Below are 26,720 nucleotides of genomic sequence, written 5' to 3' on the forward strand. Positions count from 1 at the left end.
TTCAGATGCCTTTTTTATCCTCTTTGTACTCTCCCCCTCCATATATGAGGGGTGTGCAATAGGAAGCTTATGTAACGTTACACTACTGCAAGAAAAAATGAAAAATCAAAGATAATGATTCCATCTAACAAGTGTGTTGCTGATGTTTTATTTCGGAATTTTGGAAACATGGATTGAAATTCAGATTATTATTTTGGATGTTATTCTTACAATGTTTCAACCAATGTAACCTCCAACGTTCTCCAGTTTGACAAGATGCATGTGAAGTATGCATCAGCAAAATGTTACGAAAACAACATCCAAGACGAAAACAGTAATACAAATAAAGTGGCTTGTAATGTTATGCAAGGATTCTTTTGACACAAATAAATCATCATCTTATTGACAAAAGTCTCAACTGAGTTATTATTTGAACGATGTAGGTAGTCAGCTAAATCAGTTGTGACGTCTCTCTGTAGAAGTGGCAGCAATGATGACCATGACAGTACTCCAATTTGTTTTTCTTTCTCTTTGTTGCAACCATAATCATAAGTTGGTATAGATTAACAAATTCAAAACAGTACAAAATTCTACATCTTTAATATTTTCTTCCTTTTTATTTATTTTTAAATTACTCTTAGTTTATAATCATATTACATCTTCCTCTCAAAGTCCCAGACACAAACTCATCCGTTCCTTTTTATAGAGAGAAGCCAAGAAAAAAAAACAGATTTATTTTGTCACATCGACTTCCTGTCATGACGTCATTTTACTAACACATTAGCATAATTTTCTAACTTTAAATTCTATTGGAAATTTCTTCTTTAGTTAATTTACTTTCATGTGGAAAATTCCATTTCTACATCATTTTAATACACATACCTTCAAATACTGCTTCATACATTTCATTAAACAACATTGTTCTGGATTGGGAAACCAAACCCCAAATCAAATACAATAAAAAGTTAGTCTGATTTGTTTGAAACAATGATGAATTAAAAAAAATAAAAGCAAATCACGTAGTGTGGTGACGTCCAAGATGAATATATTTGCTGATGCTACCACACTATTTCCATCGTGTAGGCAAATCAAATAAACACATATACAAGGCAATAACTGAATCTTTACAAATTTACCTCCAGTCTGTAATAGAATGGGGTCAAAAATGGATGGTCACATTCAATGTTACCAAGACAAACGTCCTTTTCTTTAACAATTATAAGAAACCGTTCCAAACATTGATTGTCATGAATGACAGCACTATAACCAAAAGCTCAACATTTAGACTCCTTGGTCTAACATTCACAGGAAATGTGAATTGGAAGATACTGCCAAATCTGTTGCAAAGGTGTGCTTCCTCTTTCGGGCTTGAAACCTTCTCACACCTGCCAATATTTAATATCTCTATAAAGGCGACTGAGCTGATACACCAATCACTAGCCTTTCTATCTTGGACAGTGAACAAAAAGAGTCTCTAACCTAATAGGTTCTGCACTCCCTATTAAGCTCCAACACCTGTCCCATCAACGAAATGTAGCATCCCTGTTCGTGTTTTAAAGTACTTCTACAGAATGTGCTTTGATGAACTTGCTGAACTTGTAGTCCCCTTAATATAAATACCTGATCAACCTGATTAGCAGCAAAATCCAACCCCTTCTCTGTACAAGTCCCCAGATACTGGAAGACATTTTACTCTAATAATTTTTTTCCTTTGATTGCTTTTTTTTTTCTTTTTTTTTTTTTTTTTTTGCACAGTGGTCACCACTTATCAAGGCCCGGAAGCCACTCAGGGATAAGGGTTATTGCAAGTACATTACGTTAGTGTGGAGATTTGATGAAGTGTTTACTTAAGGGGGCGGTTCATTAGAAATTTGTTAACGTTGGACTTGAACACATCCAAGTTGTAGCCAGGTGGGAAGCAGGCAGACGGAACAGAGTTCCACAGGTGTGCAGTTCTAAGAAAGAAGCTTTGTTCATGGAATCAACGTTTTGATTTAGGCACAGATAAAGAGTGGGGGAAATTTTTCACAGTGGATTCGGCTAGACGGGTGTTTTTCGTGAAAGATTGGCAAGGGGGGACCAGAGATTGGAGTTCAGACGAGCACCTGCCATGGAAATAACGATAAAACAAGGACAGGCTCGCAACGTCTCTTCTGTGGGAGAGAGGTTGCAGGGTAGAGAAAAGAGCATCTCCCACTAAGCCACGAAGTCTATTTTGTACTCTGTCAAGGCAGGTTAGGCTGTTTTTAGCAGCTCCTGCCCAGATATGGCAGCAGTATTCCATCCTTGGACGTACTTGGCTTTTATATAGATAGAGAATTGCATCAGTAGCGAGATATCTTCTGGAGCGGTAGAAGGATCCCACCATCTTTCCAGCGACCTTGGCAACAGACTTGATGTACGTGTTCCATTTCAGATCAGGAGTATTTCTCCAACTGCATCAATATGCAGAAATTCAAATATAATGTGAACAAATATCTTGCTGCAACACCCCCACTTAAGATGGCCTCTATAAATTTGGCTCCTAATCACAGTTGCCCTTGTCTTGTTTGAGGATGAATTCAAAGTACAAAATAAAATGTTAAAATTTAAAAAGGAAAAAAAAAAGCAAATTATTTAGAGAAATAAACAATTGTTATTCGTTACCTTAGATAAAGGGTTTCGAGCGATTTCTTCTTCTCTTTTTATTTGTATTTCAGACAGAGAAATGTACAGATGCTTTAAAAGAAAAAAAAAAAAAATCAAGACATGAAGAGTTTCAAATCATGAAAATAAAACAAAAGAATTTTTTTTACATATACACGATTCTAAAATTTCCAAATCATTTGAAAAAAATCCCCTAATTGCATCAACTGATTTAGGCACAAAATTCCACCAGTATTTTGATTGATAAAATAAAGAAAATGGTGTAAATAAAACTAGTTCAAGATACTGTTTGTAACCTAACTTGCAAAGGGATCTACAGAAAGCTAAAAGCCTTTAACTGTCTTTGATGGATGAACGAATCAAGCGTTATAAGTGTTCAACGAATACAACCTTTAACAAACACTGATAATTGCAATGGAGAGCGTGCTTCCAACAGAAACTAACTAAAACTAGGCAGCAAGCTAGTCGCTAAACTAATAGACTAAATAGGTGAAATACGCCTACTTATATGCAAAATATTGTAGATTGGTCAACAAAACTAATCATTTTTATGATGGCCTATTTTGTTGTCCTGGATATTTGTCTACAATTGCTTGTTTGGGATAACTACTATTATCTTTCCACCACAGACACGGCACACAAATCAATGCTTCAGCTGGCGTGAGGAACTATTATCACCAAGGGCAGGGAGCAATTCATTGTTTGTATCAGCTCTACTACAGATAAAACCTTATTCTACACATAATATCATTTGAAAGAGGAACTATAAAGGAAATACAAAGTTTAACTTTGTATTTCCTTTATAGGTCCTCTTTCTATTAGTTTAATTTCATTCAATTTTCAGTCAATTCAACCATAAATTATAAGAATTATGATAAGAACAAACATCTGTTTGTGCCAGGCAAATAATTTTTTATAGTTATAATTTTAACTTGATTTTTTTTTTTTTTGTAATAAAAGTTTAAAACACTAAAAAGGTGCTTATTAAGAATTACACTTAATTAAAAAATAATATAAAAAAAATCTTCATCATGTATATACTTGTTACGGAACAAACATTTCGTATTTCAAAAATCATGTAAATTAATCAAGCAGTTTTTTTTTTCTGTAATTAAGAAAATCAAACTTTACGATTTTTAGCAATTAAAAAGTTTTAATTATTTTGAATATAAACAAAATCCCAGTAATCAAATTTAGTTGCTGCCCTTCAATTATAAAAAAATATGGCCGCTCCTGACCCTCATATCATGTCCTCATAGAATTTTATTTTCTGAGTTAAAACAAAAAAGCTTCTTGATCAATTTACGCGAGTTTTAGAATATAACATCTTTGTTCCATAACAAGTAAATGCATCATAAAGATTTTTCTGAATTTTTATTTTTTTTTATTAAGTGCTCTTCTAAATAGGCACCCATAAAAAAGGTTTGGTTCAAAAATAAACAAGAAATAAAACATTAAGAGGACTAAAGTGGGCTTGTGAAAGGAAGGCAATAGGAAGATTATTTGATGAAACAAAAATCTTCTACCTCCCCATTATGAATTGTTTGAAGTATGGCAAAATAAACATTTTCAACAAGAGGGGGAAGGGAAGTAAAACGAGACAGGAAGAAGAAGAGAGAAAAACAGTGAAAAAGAAAGATAGAATGAGAGAGAGGAAGAAAGAGAAATAAAATGGAATCAAGAAACAAATCAGCCTTTTTAGATAGAAATCCATTATGAATTTTAAAAATAATATATAGCTGCAGAATTCCATTTTTATTCACATTCCTTAATATCTTTTAAAATTAAACAAATAGCAATACTACATATTCAGAAGAATTTAATCAGTGCCAAATCAATCAGCTTTTAATCAATATAAACTCAATTATATTTGGATTTTAACAAGATGGGAAGGGGCTAACAAAAGATTTGTTCTAATGAAAATATTAAAAAATCTGTCTGGAAAATGTAGTTACTTACTTGACGTAAGACTTTAACGCCTTCGTGGATTGGTTGTGGGAGGCCGGCTAAAGATGTATGATCACTTTTTACTTGAAATCCAACAAATTTGGATCGTGTGTGATCCAGAAACATTTCTAAATCTTTTAACCTTTAAAAACAAATTTCAAAAGAAACAAACAGAAAATATAATTAACATTACTTTCATTTTTCAGTTCTTCCAAGTAAACACAGAAAAAAATTTTCAGCGCTGTACAAATAAAAGATATATTAAATTTCCTAAAAAGAATTGGACTGTAATAGAAAATCTAAAATTAGAATAACCAACTCTATTCTACAAAACAAAAAGGCTTCATAAATCAGAAAAATATCTACAATCTTCTTATCTTGTCTTAGAATAAATATAGCACTAGTGATTCATCACCCTGGTATGAAACCAAACTGCATTTTATATAAGCTGCCAAGACTAAGTTTGTTTCATTTAACAATTATAAAACGCCTTCTCAGCCACTAATAGCTATGGATAAAGATACATTACCTGAAAGTAAAACTTCAAACTTCTCGGCTTAACGTTCAGAGCGAACAAGAGTTGGAACAAATATATTGAGAGCATTGCCAAGGCTGCTGCAAAGGTGAGCTCTCTCTACCGTGCTAGAAAGTTACTAATGCCTGAAAGTATCCTGTACCTCTACAAAGCCACCATTCGTCCATGTATGGAGTATTGTTGTCACATTTGGATTGTGCATCTGCTACTAGTCTCTCACTTCTGGACAGGGTCCAAAAGAGAGTCACCAACCTGATAGATCCTGAACTGTTATCTAAGCTTCAACTTCTGTCCTATTGATGAAATGTTGCATCCCTCTGCCTGTTTTACAAGTATTTTAATGGTGGATGCTCCAACGAACTACAAGCCCTTGTACATAAAGCCCTCAACGTAAATGCCCCCGACAAACCCGACAAGCAGCAAAGTCCCACCCCTACACAGTAGAGACCCCAAGATGTAAGAAAGCCTTCTACTCTAATAGTTTCTCCCCTAGAACTGCTAGACTTTGGAATTCCCTTCCAGGTTCCTGATTCCCCAACTGTACTGACATGCAGAAGTTCAAGTGTAATGTGAACAGACATCTTACTGCTCAATTTCCTACATAGCATCCCTGCAACTTATGTCCCTTATAGTAGCCTCCTACATCAAAGTGGTACTGTGCCTTGTTTGAGGTGAACAAACATACTAGAAGAATACTCAACTCAGAACAGGTAATTAATTCCCCCAAACCAGAACAGTTTTGTACCATTGCATATCCCCTTAAAATCAAGATATAATGATATCAAACCTTAAATTTTAGATACTTTCTAGAATAAAAATTATATAATTGATTTTAAGCAAGATTGGAATAAGGATTCTAGACAATGTTGCATTTCTGTGCTTTGCAAATATTTTAACGGAATATGCTCTGATGAACTCATTGCACTTGTGTCCCCTTGATGTACATATCCCCGACAACCTGCTAAGCAACAAAATCTCACTCCTTTACTGTTGAGGTCCTTAAGAGCCAGAAAGCTGTCTACTCTAATAGTTTCTTCCCTCGAACAGCTAGACTTTGGAATTCCCTTCCTGCTACCTGCTTCCCTGACTACTGATATGCAGAAGTTTAAATGTAACGTAAAACAGCATCTTGTTAATCTTTCGATATGCCTTGTTAGGAGTGAACGTGAGTAAAAAAAAAAAAGGTTTAGTATCATAAACTGAGTTTAATGTTGTATGAGACATAAAGGTGATGAAAAACTGTTCCATGAAGAGAATTTTACCTGTCCTGGAACGGGTACTCTTCTAGTTATTAGAAATTTCGAAGGAAATGATACAATTTAATTACAAAAAAGAAATAATAATGTTTAAAAAGTGGAATAAGAAATAAGTTTAATTTGGTTGTTTTATGGCATATCAACCTTTTTCATCTTATTTAATGCAGAATCTAGTAATTATGAAAAAAAAAGTTATGCTTCAAATTCTTTATATCATCAAATATTTGTGGCATTTGGTTTGTTTTGTAGTATATCAACTCTTTTTGTGTTATTTAATGCTGAATCTAGTAATTTTGGAAAATATTTTTATGCTTCAAGCTCTTTACATCTTCAAATATTTAAGGTGTTTAGTTTGGTTGTCATAGAGCAAAATTGCTTTTGTTTTTGACTTTGCAAAACATGATTGAGTTTGGCAAAGAGAAAGGAAAACAAAAAGCAAGATCAATACCGTCAAGGGTGTGAATTCCATATAGAAACGTTGATTTAATTTGAATAAAATACACATCAAGTGCACTTGAAAGTCAAATCACAACGCATTAACAAACAAATACTCTACTTGTTTGAAATTAATAACAAAATACAACTGCTGAGATACAGCATGCGGCTCCCCACCTTTCCCTCTCCAATGTTTTTTTTCTTCTTTTTCTCCATGTTGTGAGGTTGGAGAGGGAAAGGTAGGGAGCCGCATGTTGTATCTCAGCAGTTGTATTTTGTTATTAATTTCAAACAAGTAGAGTATTTGTGTTTTCTTGGTAGTGCGTTGTGATTTGACTTTCAAGCACACTTGATGCATATTTTATTTTATTTAACATTAATACTTTGTGCATTTTAGGCCAAGAAGCAGGTATCTTCGGACAACCTGATCAGGTAGTACCAAGGAGTAAGAAATAAAATTAAAAAAAAAAAAAAAATAGCATTACCTGACTTTTGGCTTCCACGGTAAACATTTGGGTGCGGTTGTTGGTGTAGAGGGTCGTGGTGGCTTTTGTGGCATCTCGTCGTCACTTCCCGATGATTTCATGTCAACTTCCCTCAACAGGTCATCGTCTGCACGCTCATTGTTACTGCCACTTTGGCCATTGCTCTCGTACGAATCGTCCAAACTCGTCTGTTTCAGCAAACTCTTCATTTTAGAATCAGTTCCCCAAATGGAGGAAGAAGGGAGTGGGAAGGAAGATGGGGGAGAAACAGGAGTGGAAGGAGGAGAGCAGGAGGAAGAGGAAAGAGAGAAAAAAAAAGGAAAAAGCAAGGCAAAGAACAAATATCAGAGACAGGCACACCAAGCAAGAGAGGAGAACCTTGACTTACAAGCTTTTCATTAATTACCAGAAAAATTCAAAAAGAGGCTTTCAAAAAATTCACCAGTTTCAAATGAAGGCACGTCATGCAATTTATCATGGCGGAAATAAAAGCAAAAATAATTATTAAAAATCTATATTTTGTTACTTCCTTAGAGAAATAGTGGGTGTTTATTTAGAACTGAGCCTATTTTAAAATTGCAGAAAAATTTTTGATGCGCATACCTGTCATGGACAGAAAAATGTCATATTCCAAAAATCATCTAAATTGATCAATGATCAAGTAGTTTTATTTTATAAAGAAATTAATTTTTGAGCGATTTGAAGTAATTAAATGTGAAATCATTAGCATTACAAGGTTGATCTCCGAATAAAAGATGTCATATTCCAAAAATTACGTAAATTGATCAAATAGTTTTATTTTTTAAAAAGAAAATTTTATGAGTAACAAAAGAGTGGCCAATCTTGTCTGCCACTTTGAAAATAATCTAATAAAAAAAAAAGAGATAAATCAATTCAAACTTGTGAAATTTATATTGTAAGGCCTACAAATTCATATGATTCGCTTAAAAATTATATAAAAATAAAACTACTAGATCAATTTACATAATTTTGGAAATATGAGATTTTCATTTCACCATGTGTACATACATAGTGATTTTTCTTTGTTTCTGCATTTTAATATAGGGGGAATTCTGGCCAAGAACTAATAAATTGAGGAAACCTCGGGCGTTTGGTACTGTCGTAATCTGGCAGAACAATGACGAATATAATGTCAGATTACAACTTCTGACAGTGAAGACGAAGGTTGACTTTTATTTGTCAAGCTATGGTTGTTGTTATAACAGCATTCACTGTAGTTGAGTCAGCTTCATCCTTGGTTTGCATCACATTCCTAAGCATGGTGATCTTCAGCAAGGTCACACAAAATGCTTAACTTATCATGACTACGATTGAAAACTAACAATCTGTGAACGTGAGAGATCAGCTTAGTTTTTCTTGATGATTGTTGCCCAGCTTTTCATCTACTCACCGATACACTTATGTCACCCGGGCAGAGAGTTAAGGAAGATTAGTTTGCATATTAATTCCCTTCAGAGCAAGAAGCTGTATGTCTGAACTATCCAGGACATTGCTGCAACAAGATGGACAACTGAGACTTCAGGTTGAGATTTGGTTGGATAAGGGTGAGACATGATAGGAAACGTAGGATTTGGCGGATGCAGTCATAGTCAATAACTTCATGCTCCCACTGATCGTTCAGTTACAGAGGAAAATCGACTGGACAATAAATCAATAGACATTCCCCTTAGTTAATAATTTTCTGATATCTCCATATGCAGAACTGTGATATTAATTAACCAATTAACATAGAATTTTTTTTTTAAAGATTTTAAGAGCAATGCCATATGATTGAAAACAGACCTTTTCCAAAACGTCTGCATCATGGCTGAAAATTAGATTCCACATAAGCCTTTGAATTTTTACAGACATAACAGACATTGACTGTGGTTAAGTGGTTAACAACATGAACTGAAAACTTGAGTGTGCCATTCCACAGAGACAGTTTCATCAAATCAATAATTGATCTTGTGTCTAACCTCCTAAAAAGGAGTTAAATAAAATAACAGACATTTCAAGATTAGACAGAGTTCTATGGACAAATTTATCTTTAGTTGACCTTTGACAACTAAATATTTTCATTTACTAGCCAAATGGAAAAGTTACTAGCCAAACCCATGTGATTTTTGGAATATGACATCTTCGTTCTGTGACAATTATGTACATAATGAAGTTTTTTCTGTATTTTTTTAATAAGTGTAATTCTAAATATACAACAAATTTATGTTGATACTTGAAGGTAGAAACATTCTAATTTCTTCAGATGTTTTTTTAAACAGCCTTTGTTAAAAAAAAAAGAAAAGTATATTGTTCTATTAAACTTTTATTGTTTAAATAATTTAACTTAGTTCGTTTTATTAAAAAAAAAGTTGAAAAGATATTTTTCACTCAGTAGGGAACTTTGGAAGATTGTCAGTGAACGAAATACAATCGCCAAAAGATAAGCGTTTCATTTTTTTCTAGTCGTCATTTTGAACAATCACTTGCAAATGCGACTGTTTCACTTGCAATGCAGAGCCTTGTTAGATATTTTTTAAATAAAACAAGAATTCATGCAAACATGATATAGAAGATGATAATGGTAACGTCATAAGAATTTTAATCTTATGAAAAATATCAAGCTTTATCACCAATATATTTGAAGCAGAATTAAAATAACAATCATGGTGTTGTTAACACTTTCATTGTTCAAGTTCAAAGCAAATTCAGATGGATTCCAAATAATACAATTAAAAAAATGTTGTAATTTTAAAGAAAATCTTTTTCACAATTATTCTTTACTTTGTGTGTGTGTGTGCCTTCATCTGAACCTGGAACACGATATTTGCATTCATGCAACAATATTCAAAACAAACAAAAATGAAATAAACAACATCTCAAACCAATTCAAACAGGGGATTGAAAATCTCAGAAACAGAAAATTGGAAACTGGAAGTTTTGTAAGTTAATAATTCCACAAAGTATTTGTTATTTTATTTATATTAAATGTTAACAATTAGTGGCTTAAGCACTTTTAGTTTTAATTTATTTTAGTTTAGAAATAAGAAACTGCAGTTAATAGAAAATGCAGTGCTTGTTAAGATGCAATCGATAGATTGATTTTTTTAAAAATGTTTTAAGCAAAAACAATATATTACATACTTGTCATGCCAAAAATAATATATCCAAAAATTATGGAAAAATCATTGAGTAGAAAGTTATTCATAGTTAAAAGTAATTTTTATCGCAAATTTGGTAAAATCGCATTTTTCTTAGATGTTATAAAGTAGGCAGTAAGAGTCTACATGCAGGGGACATAACTCCAAAACCAATATTTTAGATTACTTGTTCATGGCTGCAATATTTGTTATTTATAGCAATAAACTTTTCTTTGTTTTACTAAAAACACAATAGTTGTTCTACCTGATGAATTTTTGTAATTTTTGAATATATTACTATTTTCGACATGACAAGTACATAATATTGTTTTTGCTTAAAATGATATATTTAAAAAATCAATTTGTTGACTATCTTAACAAACACCAAAAATTTTTATGAGCGAGAAAGATTCAGACAAAATATAATAATAGTAATATTTTAGTAAGGCTTTATAATGAAAAATAGACATTACAAAATTATAAAAAATAAGTACAAAATATTTTACTAAAACAACTTTAGGCAAAACTGTTAAAATTTACAAGAAATAAACATTTATAGTAAAGAAAAGATAAATTAACAATAAGATTGAACAAGATGAATTTTCTAAATTTGTTGTTATAATTTAAATATTTTAAACAAATTTATTAATGTTATTCACCGCTTTTTAAATAAATGCAAAATCAGGTCCCAATTTTCCATGAGGAAAGAAAACATGCAAATAATATTGTTTCCAGACAAGAAAACGTTCAACAATAAAAGATTTTAAAAAATGAAAAATATGGTGGACATGAGGATTTACAACATTATGACACACATTTAGATTAGGATTCGTTTATAAAAATAAAACTGAAAGTTTTTTTTTTCAACAGATGATAATGTGGTAGACGTGATGATCCTGAACCTGGATCAAGCAGTATAAGTGACCCTGACTTGCCACATTCTCGCCATAAAGCATTACTTCTCTGATGAATGTTATCTAAATGAAACCCCTTTTATTTGCTATTTCAAAATTTTACACCCAACAAAATTTATTTAGAAATATGTTCTTTCCTAACATTTATTTATGGATTTTTTTAAAGATTTTTTTTTTTATGCTTTTTTTATTAATTTCCTTTTTTTTTTCTTTTTTTTTTTAGAGTGGGGTCATTTGAAAGTCAGTAACAGAAAAAAAAAAAAAAGAATCATCGAATATAAATAAAGATTTTGTCCACCGAATCATAAGTCACAATGTTTTTAAATGTAATAAATATAGCGCAGAATTTTTATTGTTTTGGAATATCAGAGACCATAGCTACTTTTAGAAATGGAAAATATTGCAACTGACTATATGACTAGAAATTGAAAGTAAAATCTTGAGATCTTCAGTTTGAGGTTCTATAAATTGAGTTATTTGGATTTTCTTATGGAGCTTAAAACATTACTGTTATGGGATTGTTACCTACTTATACATGGACTCTTCCAAATTCTATATTAATCAAGAGCCAAGTACTCTTGGAGATATTGGATACACTACCAATATTTAACTGACAAGTAAGCCTAGTTTATGCCACCACTTTTCTCTGTATCTTGTTAATTCAATATATCTTTAAACTTATACCATGTTTCGAGTTCGTCTTTTTGTGGTCCCAACCTGGGTCCATATCAATTACCTAAACAAAATAATTATAACTTTGGCGTGACATCATAGATTTGTGATTTACATCATGTGTCAAAACATGAATTCAAACACAAACAATCAAAAATGATTAGGTAAACATTATCAATAGCATTAGAAATAATTTAAACAATTTTTCTTTTCCATGTTTTAGTGTTAAAATTGATTTAATATTAAATATATACAATTTAACCATAGTCAACTTTAACAAACTGAGCATGCAAGGTTCCCGTCCATGAGGGAAAAATTTTCTTTCACCATGATTAATGTTTGTGCAAAATTTTTTAAAAATCTAAAGCCTGGTTATTGAGAAAATGCGAATAAACTGGCAAATGATTTTGGAGCAATTTTACCCCTATAATGACCCCTTGGGGTGGGGGTGGGATAACCAGAATTATCCCGGAAAATCCGTTCTGGAAAAAATTTACTTTCACCATGACGAATGTTTGTGCAAAATGTTTTTTAAATTTTGAGAAAAGTGCAAACAGACGAACGGACACACAAGAATGAATTACAAGGTCCAATCCCTCCTTTGTCGGGATAACGATAAAATTTTGAAAGAGACTTAGTATTTTCTTTTTAAAGTAATTTGCTTGTGAAGTTTTCTTCTTATCTCCCCTCTTTTGCCTTTTATGGTAAAAAGGGAATGTGTATGAATCAGCATGATGTAACTTCTTTTTTTTTTGACGCATTTGATTCTGTTGTTGGCATTAGTTTCTCTGAATATCTATAGGAGAAGGTATTTACGAAAAGGACCACATTAAAGTTCCTAACATACATAAGTGAAAGTGGATTAAAATTCGACACACCCAGGCAGTCAATTTCCATAGTTATTTACTGCATCACAGCCACCGACTCCTTTTGTGGAGAGCAAACTTTGTTAGTTTTCTGACAGCAAAGATATTCTGAATAATCAAGAATGGAATCTAACAGTGTTTCTTGTTTTCAGAAAGCTGTCACTTGTTCCCCTAACAACTGCTACTGTCAGAAATGAAGAGGATATTAGATGTAATTGCATTCATTTGGATTCTCAATGACTAAAATATTTCAAATTCATTTTTAAGGGAGAAAAAAAAGTTTCAAGATTAAAGCTATTCACTTGAAAAACAATTGCAGTATAAAATTTGTGATATGAAACCAAAAGTTTTTTTTTTTTTTTGAAGTAACGTTGTCCAGAATTCTTCCTATATTAAAAAACAAAAATAAAAGTTTGTATGATGTATGTACCCAAGACGAAATGAAAATGTCATATTAAAAAAAAAAATTAAGTAAATTGATAAAATTGTTTTATTTTTAACCAAGAAAATCAAATTTTATGAGTCAGCAAAAAGGAACTATCTTGCTTCACCATTTTGAGAAAAAAGGGCAGATAACTCCACAATAATTCAAAATTGTAAGATCCATATTGTAATGCCTACGATTTCCCATTAATTATTTAAAATCGTTTAAAAATTATTTTCTTTATAAAAATAAAACTATTTGATCAATTTACATGATTTTTTAATGATCTTTTCGTTCTGTCACAGGTACAACAGGTACATTCATCATAAAGATTTCTCTGTATTTTTATTATAGGGGAATTCTGGACAACCACCAAAAATGTAATTTCAATTAATTTAATTAATAAAAGGGATCTAAATCTCAAAACCGGCACATTTCCAAAATATCACAAAGTACAAACACAAAACCAACAAAACATCTACAAATTATGCAAAATAGCAATGGTGTGAGAAAGAAAAAATGTATTTTAAAAAGCCTCAAGTGATCGGAAATCTTTTTTGTGCTTTGATGTAGAAAAATTCTAAATTTTGTACACAGGGAAGAAAGAGGGAATTTTTTTTCTTTTTTAACATATCGATTTTTAGATATGGACATGAACAGATGAAATACCAATTGCCTATTTTAAAAACTGGTGACATCATTCATTTCTATATTAATAAAATCAAGAAAAAATTTTATGCACATGTTTTTATTGTGACTATGTGAATTACATATTGAACTGTTTTTATTATTAACTACTATTAATTATTCAACTTTATTGCAAAATTAAATCTATTAAAAAGCATTGTTTTTTTTAATCTTGAAATAAAACATGAATTAACATATTAATGCACAATACATTATATACATATATATATATATAAGATATGCAGGAGTATGATCTGCTAGAAAAAGTTATCACTGCAATAAAGCAAATTATCCCGCCTTGACAGAATTCCAAATAGACTTCGTAGCTTAGTGAGGGATGCCCTTTTCTCTTCCCTGCAACCTCTTTCTCACAGAAAAGATGCTGCAAGCCTGTCTCTGCTTTATCGTTATATCCATGGCAGATGGTCGTCTAAGCTTCAATCTATGCCCCCCCCCCTTACCAAACTTTCGCGAAAAACACTCGTCTACCCAAAACCACTATCCATAATTTCCCACACTCCTTATCTTTTTTTTTTTTTTTACACAGTGATCACCACTTATCAAGGCCCGGAAGCCACTCAAGGATAAGGGTTATTGCAAGTACATTACGTTAGTGTGGAGATTTATCTGTACCTAAACCTAAATGTAGATTCCATGAACAAAGCTTCTTTCTTAGAACTGTACGCCTGTGGTACTCTCTTCCAATTGCCTGCTTTTCAGCTGACTACAATTTGTCTTCAAGTCCAACGTAAACAAGTTCTTGATGAACCGTCGCACTAAGTAATCCAATTTACAACATTTCCACTACTTATGATTACTATGTTATAATCCCATTGACTAATGTATATCCATTAACCATTATCCTTGAGTGGCCTCTGGGCCTTGATAAGTGGTGACTCATTTGTAAAAAAAAAAAAAAAAATTATGCAAACTCCAAATGTTGCAAATAAACAGAAGATCGTTTCAGCGATTGGTTTGTAGTGATCATTGGAGTTTATCAAAGATATTTACTTTCACCATTACTCTTTGCAATAGCCATTGTGTATTAAAATAGGCAACTAAGGATCAAGGTATAAAAACTTTCTGACCTAGACTTTGTAGACAATATTGTTGCACTAGCAGTAAAAACCACTGACCTACAAGGCATTGTCAACAAGATCAACTGAAGCAATGCGCATTAGTCTCTATATAAATTCTAATAAAATTTTGAAAATTGCTAGCTGAGACAGATCAGCCATATACAAATGTTTTTTTTCGACCATAAAGAAGTAGTTATAGTTAACAATATCACCTACTTAAGAATGGACTAGGAGTTGCAGTGCAGGGAAGATAAAGCTTCAATAGCATTTCACTAACTCTGCAAGATCTGAAGAAACAAAAAATTTACTCTCAGATGTAAATTAAAATTTATAACAGCAACATCTTGTCCACACTGCTACATGGAAATGAAACTTGGCATCTTGAAATCAGCCAAGAGAAATTAGATGCATTTGATTCTAAGTGCCTTAGAAACATTCTATGGATAAAATGGAGCAATTAAATTAATAACTAAGAAGTTAGGTGGTATTGTCAGTAATCTACAATGTCTAGGCTAACTTGGACATATCTTAAGATTGGTCATACAGAGAATTGTCAACCAAGTACTGCAATGGACCTATGATGACCAATCTGATGGGAAAAGAAGAGGAGGAAGACTAAAAATGAACTGGAAGCAGACAATCGAGAGAAATTTGATTGCAACAGGAATAAACTAGAGGAACGCTATAGATCTGGCTGCAGATCAAAAACGGCAGTATATTTTGACTGCTTCATGTATCACAAGATGCAAGAGTTCCTAAGTCAAATATAATTTAAATTATTTTTTTTTCTAAACCTTCTGGCAGGAATGTGTTTCCACCTGGACAAATAGTTGCATATAAAACTTTTCAAATGTATGTTTTTTTCCAGTCAAAGTGATATTTTCAAAGAAGTAAAAGAAAACTTTTGATCAAGTAGTTTCATTAAAAAAAAAAAGTTAAATTTTATCTCTAATCAACACTCTCTTGACACCATTTCACAAAGAGTTTGAAGAATAAGGGAGATTATTACAAATCAAACTTTTGCAAGATTTTAGAAAGCAATCCTTATTATCTGAAGGGTGGGGGCACTAGAAAAACTCAAATTTATCACCGATTAACTCCCCCTTAAAATATTCTTCAGAAACTAAAGAGTTTAAAATCAGTTTTGTACATCATTATCATGTCTACAAATTCGCATTAAAAATAAAACGACTTGATCAATTTTTGTGATTGTTGGTGCAAAATTTTTTCTTTCCATGACTGGTATGTATACCATAAAGATTATTATTAATTTATATTTTTTCTTGGGGGAGGGGAGGGGTTATAGATCAGTAGTATTTACATTGTATCATGAATTACTTAATCTAATTCATTAAGATCTTAGCTTAAAATCAAATTCTAAACCAACTCGGATAAATGATTTTTGTTATAAAGATTTTTGTTCCTTGTTATATAATGAACTATTCTGAATAGTCTATCAATAACGACAAGGATAACCCCAAGGAGTATGAATACAGTTGAGTTGTCCCCTGTACCCAACTATTGCATTGTTCATATTAATATTTATTTTATATTTGTCTGTTGGCTGTTCAAACTATTATTAAATATCTTAGGATAATATTACAAAAATATTGGTGCTAGTCCATAACTCTCCCCATCCCTCCCAAAAATGTTTATGATATATGTATCTGTGATGGAAAGCAAATATTGTCCAACAAAAATCAAGTAAATTGATTAAGTAGTTTCATTTTTATAAAGAAAATAATTTTTAAGCTAATTTGAGTTTTTCCCATGCCCCTCCCTGCCTGTTAAGAATGGCTTTCTAAAATTTCACAAATTATCTCCCTTGTCTTACAAAACAGCATTCAGAGTGTTGCTTGGTTAGCCATAAATTTGATTTTCTTTTTCTTTTTTTTTTTTTAATCAATTTGCACATTTTTTGATGTACAACATTCTTTCATGGGTACATACATCATACAGATTTTTCTTTATTTTTGTTTTTCCACTGAAGGTGCTGGTTTAGATAAAATTTTCAAGTTAATTCAATTTTTACACTATCTTGTTTATTAAATTGTTAGATGAAAATACAGGATAGTTAAAAATAAAAGCTTCCTATCCCATGTTAAGAATAGTTTTCTAAATAATATTATTTTAGCACAGTCCATATATTCTACATAAATACCGATTTTCTGAGAATTGCAGTTTTCATGTCCATACCTTATCCATCCATACATTATTATATATATATATATATATATATATATATATATATCAGAAGGTGAGAAGTTGGCATGCATAGGAGTTGCATGCTATTTAAATAGAAGTAAAAATTTTGTATAATTTGTAAATAGGAAAATGTTATTTTTCCAGCCTTATTGGCAAGAAACATACCCTTTTCCCTCGGGCAGTTCGCTTGGGTAGCTGCTGTTCAATGAGGTCTGCAGCCGATGCAGGTGGTGACGAGGCTCGCATCTTTTTACACACTTCGTATGGATCTTCTGGTAAAGCAGGTAAGTTGTGCTCCATACGGATCCGGTTTTTTTCATCCTGAAGTTGTCGTAGGCCTCCTAAACACACCTGTAAAAAGTTAGGTGTCACAATGAGGAAAAATGATAAGACAAGAAAAATAAATGGCATTTGTCCAGAACTACGATTCCCCCCCACTGCTCATTGAAAAAAATATAAAGAAAAATTCTTATGATGTACATACCCGTTACATAAAATATCGTACACCAAAAATCATGTAAATTAATCAAAGAGTTTTATTTTTATGAAAAGATCATTTTTAAGTGAATTTAAGTTTTTCCAATTGTCCCTTCATATGTAAAGAATGGCTTTTAGAAAAGTTTGAATTATTTGAAATTATCTCCCTTACCCTGTAGCATGGTATTGAAAGATTGTTATTCAGCCATAAAATTTGATTTTCTTTTAAAGAAAACTACCTGATCAGATTAAGTGATTTTTGGTGTGCAATATTTTCTTTTTGTCAAAGGTATGTACACGTAAAGATTTTTCTTTATTTTTGTTTTTTTCAATGTGACCAAACCAATAAAGTCTCCTATTCTGGAAACATCTCCATATACGGAAGGCATAACAAGGACTTTATTTTCTCAAAATTAAAAAGAAATGAATTCATTAGAACCATGCAATTTTGTGAAAGCTTAAATTTTAAATAGTATCATCACCAGAAAAAGACTGATTGAATGGACGCATCTCATGAATAATTGTACATGGTAAAATAAATAAAGTAATTGAAACATTTGCATGTTATGCGACTAAGGATCCAATAAGAACATGTTTAATGAGAAATAATATTAGTAGAGTTAAAAAAAATACAATGGGTGGGAAGAAAAGAAAAAAATGGTGGAGAGAAGAGAAAGAATAGAAAAGAGAAGTGAAACAGGAGAGGATGAAGAGAAAGAAAAGAGGAGGAGGAGGAAAGAAGAGAAAATATTTTTGGATGAGGGAGAGAAGAGAAAGAAAAAAAAGCAGATAAAGAGGAAGGGGGAAAAAAAGGAAAAAAAAAAAGAAAAGATGTTTACCAAAACAACTTTCCAAAGTAAAAGTAAAACTTTCTTCATAGGGAAATGAGGTGCACTGCCACTGCCAAAACGAGTCACCATTCCAAAAAGGGTGACGGGAAGAATTTCATCAGCAATATAAGGCGTTGCTAAAAAATAAAAAAAAAACTTAAAAACTCATGAAATGAAAATGGAAGACATATTTAATTTTTTGTTTTAAATAAATGAATATTATTACAGTAAACTCGCATTATCTTGATAACATTGTTAGATAAGCATTTATATTAATATCAGTTTAACAATCAATATAGATATATATGAAAGTCATAACATCTATACAAATACATTTTTTCAACAGTTTCAGCTGAAAATTTTATAAATAAAATTTGAGACTAACATAATCAACTAAACGTTTTGGACATTGTAATTCCGTTTCATATCATTTTTTTTTTTTTTTTTTTTTTTTTTTTTTACATGGAGGTCACTGTTTATCAAGGCCCAGAAGCCACTCGGGGATAAGGGTTATTGCATGTACAGTAATCAATGGGATAGTATAGTAGCAATCGTTAGTATTGGAGATTTGATAAAGTGTCTTACTTAAGGGGGCGGTTCATAGGGTATTTATTTATGTTGGACTTGAAGACATCCAAGTTGTAGTCAGGTGAGTTGGTTGGTTGGTTTATTGGGGCTTCACGGCATATCAACCACTGTGGGTCATTTAATGCCGAGCTATGTATTTAGTTGAGATAGTTTTTGTTGTTTTTTTTTAGCTATGTATTATTAAAATTTTTGAGTTTTTACGGTTTAAAGTGATTTGAAGAGTTGTATTTTTTTTTTTAAGTATTTGATGATTTGGTGTGGTGTTACCTTGTGAAACAATTCTTTGATTTCGTTTACTGTATAAAATTTATTTCTGGTAGTTTCGTATTTTTGACATTCTGTTAATGTTTTATTGTCATCTGTTTGTCACAGAAAGTGCATTTTGTTTTTTCTGTTGCTTCGATTAGGTGTGAGTGTGTTAATTTGGTATGTCCGATTATGATTCTGTTTAGAACGATATTTTCTCTTCGTCCTTTTATTGTTGTTTTGTTTTTGTGTTTTATTATGGGTTGGTGCTCGTGTAGTTTGTTTTGGGTATATGTGTCCCATTCTGTTTGCCATTTATTTTTGTTATATTCTCTTATTTTTCTGCTGAAATCTGTGTATGGTATTTTGATGTTTGTTATATTTTTGCTAATAGCTTCTTTGGCTAATTTGTCAACTTCTTCATTGCCTGGAATATCAACATGACTTGGTATCCAGGCTAAGATTATTTTTCTTCCTTTTTCAATAATTTCATTATTTGTTTATTATATCTAATATATAAGGATGCTCTAGTTCTTCTCCTCTTAGAGCTAAGATGCATGACAAAGAATCGGTATAAATAATGAATTTTTTCTTATTGTTGTTCTTAATTAATTCAAGTGCCATTTTGATTGCTTGTAGTTCTGCTGTGTATATTGATGCGTCGATGGGAAGTTTTATTTGGAGATGGTTCTTTCCATCTGTACATGCTGCACCTGTTCCTTTTTTTGTTTTGGCTACATCAGTGTATATTTCTTCGCGTTGTAGGTACTTTTCTCTGAGTTCGCCGAAGTGGCTTTTATTTATTAAGTTGTTGGTATTGTTTTTTTTGTATTTAGTAAGAGTCAGATCAGTGCTTGGATCTTTCAAAGTCCATGGTGGTTTGTTGCTTACTGTGTGTTTGACTATGTTATTAGGGTCTTCGTTAATTTGAGTTAATATTTCTTTGATGCGATATACGAAAGAAGGTATGTTTTTTGGTTTGCTGGTATAAAAGTTTGTATATTGTAGGTTGAAGGTTTTTTCGTGTGTTGGGTTGTTTGGATCACTTTGTAGTTTTATTGCGTATTGTGTTATTAATTTCTGCCATCTTAAATGTAGAGGGGGTTCATTGGCTTCTATGTATAGGCTTTCTATGGGTGATGTTTGATATGCTCCCAGACTAAGTCTTAATCCTTGGTTTTGTATGGTTAATAATTTTTGGAGATAGGATTTACGGGTGGAGCTATATGTGATGCATCCATAATCTAATTTTGATCTTATGTGTGCCTGGTATATTTTTAACATTGTGTCATGGTCTGCTCCCCAGTCTGTTTTTGATATTACTTTTAAAATTTTCATTGCTTTTTGGCATTTTTGCTTTAAGTTAGTGATATGCATATTGAAATAAGGTTATTGTCCAGTGTGATACCTAGAAATTACGTGTGTTGTGCTATTGGGATTGAGTTTCCTTCTATTTGTAGTTGTGGGTCCAGATGATATTTTTGTTTTCTGCAGAAATGGATACAGACAGTTTTGTTTTGTGCCAACTTGAATCCATTTTTATTGATCCAGTTTTCTATTTTGTTTAAGCATTGCTGCATCTTTCTTTCAATTGTTGTTATATTTAATGCAGAATATACAATTGAAAGATCATCTACAAATAATGATCTTTCAAATTGTGTGTCGACAATTTGTGTAATTTCATTTATTTTAATTAAGAATAAGGTGGTGGATAATATACTACCTTGTGGCACTCCTGCTTCTTGCTCATATTAATCTGACAGTGTTTCCTTGTCGTACTTTGTAGTATCTTTGAGAAAGGAAGTTTTGTATAAATATTGCCATATTTCCTCTTATTCCCATATTGTGTACGTCTCTTAGAATTCCATATCTCCAGGTTGTGTCGTAGGCCTTTTGGATGTCGAAAATGACTGCCACCACGTGGTGTCCGCATACAAAACTGTCTCTAATAAATGATTCTAGTCGTACTATTTGGTCGTTTGTGCTTTGTTTTTGTCTATATCAACTCTGATATTTTGATAAGAGGTTTTTTTCCAGGTACGACATTAAGCATTTGTTTATCATCCTTTCCATAGTTTTGGAGAGGCAGCTGGTTAGGGCTATGGGTCTGTAACTGGTTGGGTTATTTGCATTTTTATTTGGTTTGGCAATTGGTATGATGGTTGATTCAAACCAGGATTTTGGTATTTCTCCTGTGTTCCATATTTTGTTATATATGTCAAGCAACAGTTCCAAAGATGACCCTGGTAGTTGTTTTAGGAATTGATAATGTATATCGTCTGGGCCTGGAGTTGTATTTCTGCTTTTGTTTATTGCTCTTTTTAGTTATTTTATGTTGAATGGTATGTTGTATGTTTCTTTGTTATTAGTTGTACAATTAAGTTTTTCTCTTTCTGCTGTTTCTTTATGAATTTGGAATGATGTTCAATACTGTTTGTTTGATGAATTTTTGTAGAATTCTTCAGCTAGTAAATTAGTTATTTCTTTTTTGCTTATGCGTTTTGTTCCATCAGTTTTAATTAAATAGTTTGATTTTTTGTGGGATTTGTTGAAGTTTGGGGTATTGTTTTGGTGACAATATTGTTTAAAGTTTGTGTGAAATGTTTTAGTGGTTCTTTATTTAGAATGTTCGTGTCTAATTCTGTTCTGCATAGATTGGTAAATGTTTCTCAGTTGGCTTTATGTAATTTCCATTTTGGGACTTTTTCTCCCGGTATTTCTTTTATTACTTTTAAGTATGATGGGATAGTGATCACTTCCGTGTTGGTCTTCTAGTCCATATAAATGGATGGAGTACATATTGTTAAGTCTATTGCAGACATGGATCCATTGGTTGGGTGCATGAAGGTATTTTTACCATTGTTTAGTATACGGAGGTTTGTTGTATTTAGGATTTCATTTATTATGTTACCTTTGTTGTTGTTTTAATTACTTCTCCAATGGTCACTGTGCGCATTAAAATCACCCATTATTATAAATGGGGGTGGGAGTTGATTAATTAGCATGTCTATTTCTTTTTTTTTTTTTATTGGCTGATTTGGTGGAATGTATATGGAGCAGATTGTGATTTTGCGGTGTAGGTTAGCCATTAGTGCTATTGCTTGTAGTTCAGTGTTTAATTGGAGGATTGTGTGATGTATAGTGTTTTTAATTAGTATAGACACTCCTCCAATTGCTCTATTTGTTGTAGATATATGGGTTTTGTCGTACATGTTATATTCTTTGAATTTGTAGTTGTGATTTTCTTTGAGTAGTGTTTCTTGTAGACATATTTTCTTTTAGTGTTTCTTGTAGACATATTGCTAATGGGTTTGTTTGTTGATGATTTCTAGTATTTCTTTATGATCATTTATAGGTTCATGGGGTAAGAGGAATATCTTGATTCCTCAGTCTCCATGACTTCTTGGTTTTCGAGTCCTAGAGGCATAGTGTTTTTTTGTTTATCTCTACTTTTGGATTGTGAGCGTGGTTGTGCGCCGCAGAGGTTGTTTCGCCAGCCCCTTCTTTCCGGGGGGATCCTTCGGCATGTCTATCTCTTTCTGAACACCCAGGGGAATGTCTTTTGGCCTGAAGAGTGAACGTGACCTGTTTGTTGAATTTTTTTTCTGCTATTTTGTTTCTTTTTTCCTCTGGTATGTTTTTTGGTGTTTGCTTTTTTTGTTTTCTTTTTCGGCTAAAGGGGTTGTTTCTATTGGGTGTGGTGTTTAGGTTTTTTGTTCCATTGAGGTTTTGTTTATATTAATTTTTTCATTTCTTCAATTGTGTTTATTAATATTTTTATTTAGTCGGTGAGGTCTTGGATTTTAATGTCTAAGTTTGTTGTGTGATAATTGTTGTTGTGCTTATTAGTATTAGGAGTATTCTTTTTTATTATTTCTGAATATTTGATTGTTTCAACTTTTTTCCTTGCTTCTGGGTAGGTGATGTTTAGCGTGTGTTTAATTCTGGTAATTTCTTTTTCTTTTTTCCAAATTTCACAGTCTTTGGAGTAGGCACTGTGATTTTCTTTACAGTTGGCACATTTGGGAGTTTTTTGACAGTTGGTATGGTTGTCATTTTCTCCGCACCTTCCACACACTGGGTGGTGTGTGCATTGATTCTGATGGTGGCCAAATTTTTTACATTTGAAGCAACGCAATGGGTTGGGGATGTAAGTTTCGACTTTCAGTTTCTCATGGGCTATTTTTATTTCTGGTGGGATTTTTTGTTGGTAAAAGGTTAGTATGTACGTGTGTGTGTTTATCATTTCTCCATTTTTTTTCATTTGAATTCGTCTAATATCTGTTATGTTCTATTTTTTCAGATATTAATGTAGTTCGTCAATGGGACAAAGTGAAAGTTCATGGCTTTTTACCACTCCTTTGCATGTGTTTAGTGTTTTGTGGGGGTATGTTTTCATTTTTATATTATCGAAATGTTCTCATTTTAGGAGTTCATCATTCTTGCTGTTTTGTGAGGATTTCTATTAGCAGAGTTCTATTTCTTAATTTTTTAACCATTTTGGGTTTTATATTTTTAGATAATATTTTCTCTATCTTAAAGGGAGAAAGTTTGGTTAATGGTGTTTTTTCAGTGGATTCCATTATTATAAAATTTGGATATAATCCAAATTTTATAATAATGGAATCCACTGAAGAAACACCATTAACCAAACTTTCTCCCTTTAAGATAGAGAAAATATTATCTAAAAATATCTTGTTCCTCAGTCAAGTCACTATCCAAAGTGTCTAGCAGTCTTTTTTTACTTGGTATTTTGTAACTCACTAGGATTGTTTGTGTATCCATCATTCCTGCTCCCCACCCACCTTGGAGCCCTATTTGGGATGCGCACACGGGGAAACCCATTCACCCTGGCTACAACAGGGTTACAGGAATTGCATATAATGTAGACTCCGTGCATTTGTGTTTCTTAATTTTTTTCATCCAAGTAGAAAATGGGAAATATTAGAGGAAAACAGCCATGTCTAGTTTTTATTCATTATATACAATTGACCCGTAGCTACCGCTTTCACCACTTATTTACGGATCTGTGTTGATGGGAGAATGCTGTGTAGTATTTAGGTTTTGTGTAGGTTATATTTGTATAAGTGGTGCACTAGACGTGACCAGCCGATTGATTGGATCAGGCCCATCCGACCGCCCATCTAGCCCAGTAAGGGCCAAAGTGGTGTGTTGGGAAGTGGGGGTACTAAAACCTGACCTCCAAGTCTCTCAACCATCAGGATATCCGTCCTAATGGCATTACAGGTCGCTACCCACGGCCAACAGGTAGCCCCATTGAGGGACTTCTACTCTCTGCAGGGGGGGGGGGGGCAGTCGGCATATTCTGATGCCCTGCCAACAGGGTCTAGTGGAATCTTGATGGATTTGAAAAAATTTTTATTTCCAGTTGTTTTCTTTAAATATTTATTTATGGATTTTAGTTTGATTGTTTTTATTATTTTGGTTTTTAAGTTAGGGAATCAGTAGGGAAGTAGGGGTGGAATGACAAAAAGAAAAGAGAGAAAAAAAATGTGGGGGGGGGGCTGTTGTTTTTGTAGAACATATTTAAGTTTTACAAAAGAGGATAGAAAACATAAACAGAAATTTAATGTAGGTACATTTTGTCCCAGGAAGCCAAAAAACAGCCTGATCTGGTAGCACCAGAGTCAGGTGGGAAACAGGCAAACGGAAAAGAGTTCCACAGTCGTGCACTTCTAAGAAAGAAGCTTTGTTCATGGAATCTATGCTTTGATTTAGGCACAGATAAAGAGTGGGGAAATGCGCACAAACAATTGCCCATGGTCAAAATAAGGAAGAAAACCCAACATTGTATAGAATAGAACTTGTTGGGTTTAGCTAAGATGCGTGATATAATTGCATAACTAATGGTTTTATTCAATTCAACCAACTTCTAAACTAATACATATTCACTATTAAGGAGGATTCTTAGCAAACCCACTTCTCATTCTGAAACCCCAACGTTAGCTTTCTGATTTCTCATTGTCTACTTCTTAAAAAATCCCATAGATCTTTCCACATCTAATCAAAATACCTACATGACATGGCAATGCTATGACCGCTGGTACAAATGGGTAACATTTAACGTACAAGAAGTTTGTTCAATATCTTTATATCCGAGGATGAAATCTTGAAGGATTCACATGAAACTTATTTAGTTACTTTCCAGCCAGTATTAATTCGAGATGATCATTGGTAGGATTGGAGCTGTTTTATAATATAAAGTGACCATTCCAAAAAAAAAAAAAAAAATTGCCATCTATGAAATTGTTAATAATAGTCATAATCCAACTAATATTTGATATAAATACATTTCAGCATATGCTTGACTTGTCCACCAAGTTTCAATTATCAATGTGCAACAGTCTTTGTTTTATCATCCTTCATTATCATTATACAACATGGAAAATTGTTAATTACTCTGATAGACTTCTCTCTTGGCAATACTCTAATTTTTGCTGTGATGTCCCTCTTCAGTTCAGGAATAGTCTAGAATTGTTTTGACACACTCATTATTATCGTTGAGGTAAGTAACATCACAGATAGAAAGCTGGGGGTTAAGATCCGGTGAGTGTAAAGTTCATTTGGAATCACATCTTATCATTGAATGCTGATAAAACAAACATCTTAGCACAAAAGTTAGAAATAGCCTAAAAAAAAATATTTGGTAAAAAAATATTTTTTAACAAATATGGTTGGATTGCAGAAAGGATTGTGAATTTTATTAACGAATCCATGGTTGGCATTTTAGGAGAAGGGGAGGTAACTCTGTATCACACAGTTGGAAGAAAAGATGTTAACATGGCAAATAACCATATTAACATATGTAGAAGCAGAAACAGAGAAAATAAATGAAAATCTTTGAAATACAAAACAAAACTAAAGGACTAAATAATAGAAATTGTTGCAAAGTGGTTATTTGTTCATCTGGGCTGGTGCATTTACTTTAGCTGATTAAAATAATTCAAAAATAAAATGACTTTTAAATGAAAAATAAAAATACTTTTCTTTTCAAAATCTTAAAAGAAGCCATACTTAGTTCATGTCTGAATCGTTTCTTTAGACATTTCTCTTCTTCATCCTCTTCATCATCTAACAGTCTCATCGTTTCAACCACTGTGTACAAGACATTCAAAATGAGACTGAAAAAAAATAAAAATAAAATGTAACAATAATATTGATTAGATATTGTTAAAGGCTAAGCTGATCTACCTATTTAAGGAATAATAAAGTTACCCAAGGGGGATTAAATATTGTTACATCTAACATGTTATTGGGTAGTGATTCATTGCAGTTATTGTCACCAGAATCA

At 32.3% G+C, this 26,720-nt stretch overlaps 1 protein-coding gene across 2 annotated transcripts in view; it reads right to left on the reverse strand.

Annotated features, from left to right (window-relative positions):
* The window catches only part of LOC145277624 (striatin-interacting protein 1 homolog), a 68,693-nt gene that overhangs the window by 24,472 nt on the left and 17,501 nt on the right, over positions 1-26,720 (reverse strand). The window contains exons 7-12 of one of the 2 annotated variants that reach the window (XM_080129178.1): positions 26,444-26,550; positions 18,584-18,711; positions 17,433-17,618; positions 7,284-7,471; positions 4,585-4,714; positions 2,626-2,697 (exon numbers count right to left, since the gene is read on the reverse strand). In XM_080129178.1, coding sequence (XP_079985304.1) covers positions 2,626-2,697; positions 4,585-4,714; positions 7,284-7,471; positions 17,433-17,618; positions 18,584-18,711; positions 26,444-26,550 — 811 coding nt within the window. Of the gene's footprint in view, positions 1-2,625; positions 2,698-4,584; positions 4,715-7,283; positions 7,487-17,432; positions 17,619-18,583; positions 18,712-26,443; positions 26,551-26,720 lie in introns of both variants that reach the window. The other variant, XM_080129177.1, reaches the window with a different exon arrangement.

This window comes from Euprymna scolopes, chromosome 6, assembly GCF_053919585.1.
Source record: "Euprymna scolopes isolate OS-2025 chromosome 6, ASM5391958v1, whole genome shotgun sequence".
Lineage (NCBI taxonomy): Eukaryota > Metazoa > Mollusca > Cephalopoda > Sepiida > Sepiolidae > Euprymna > Euprymna scolopes.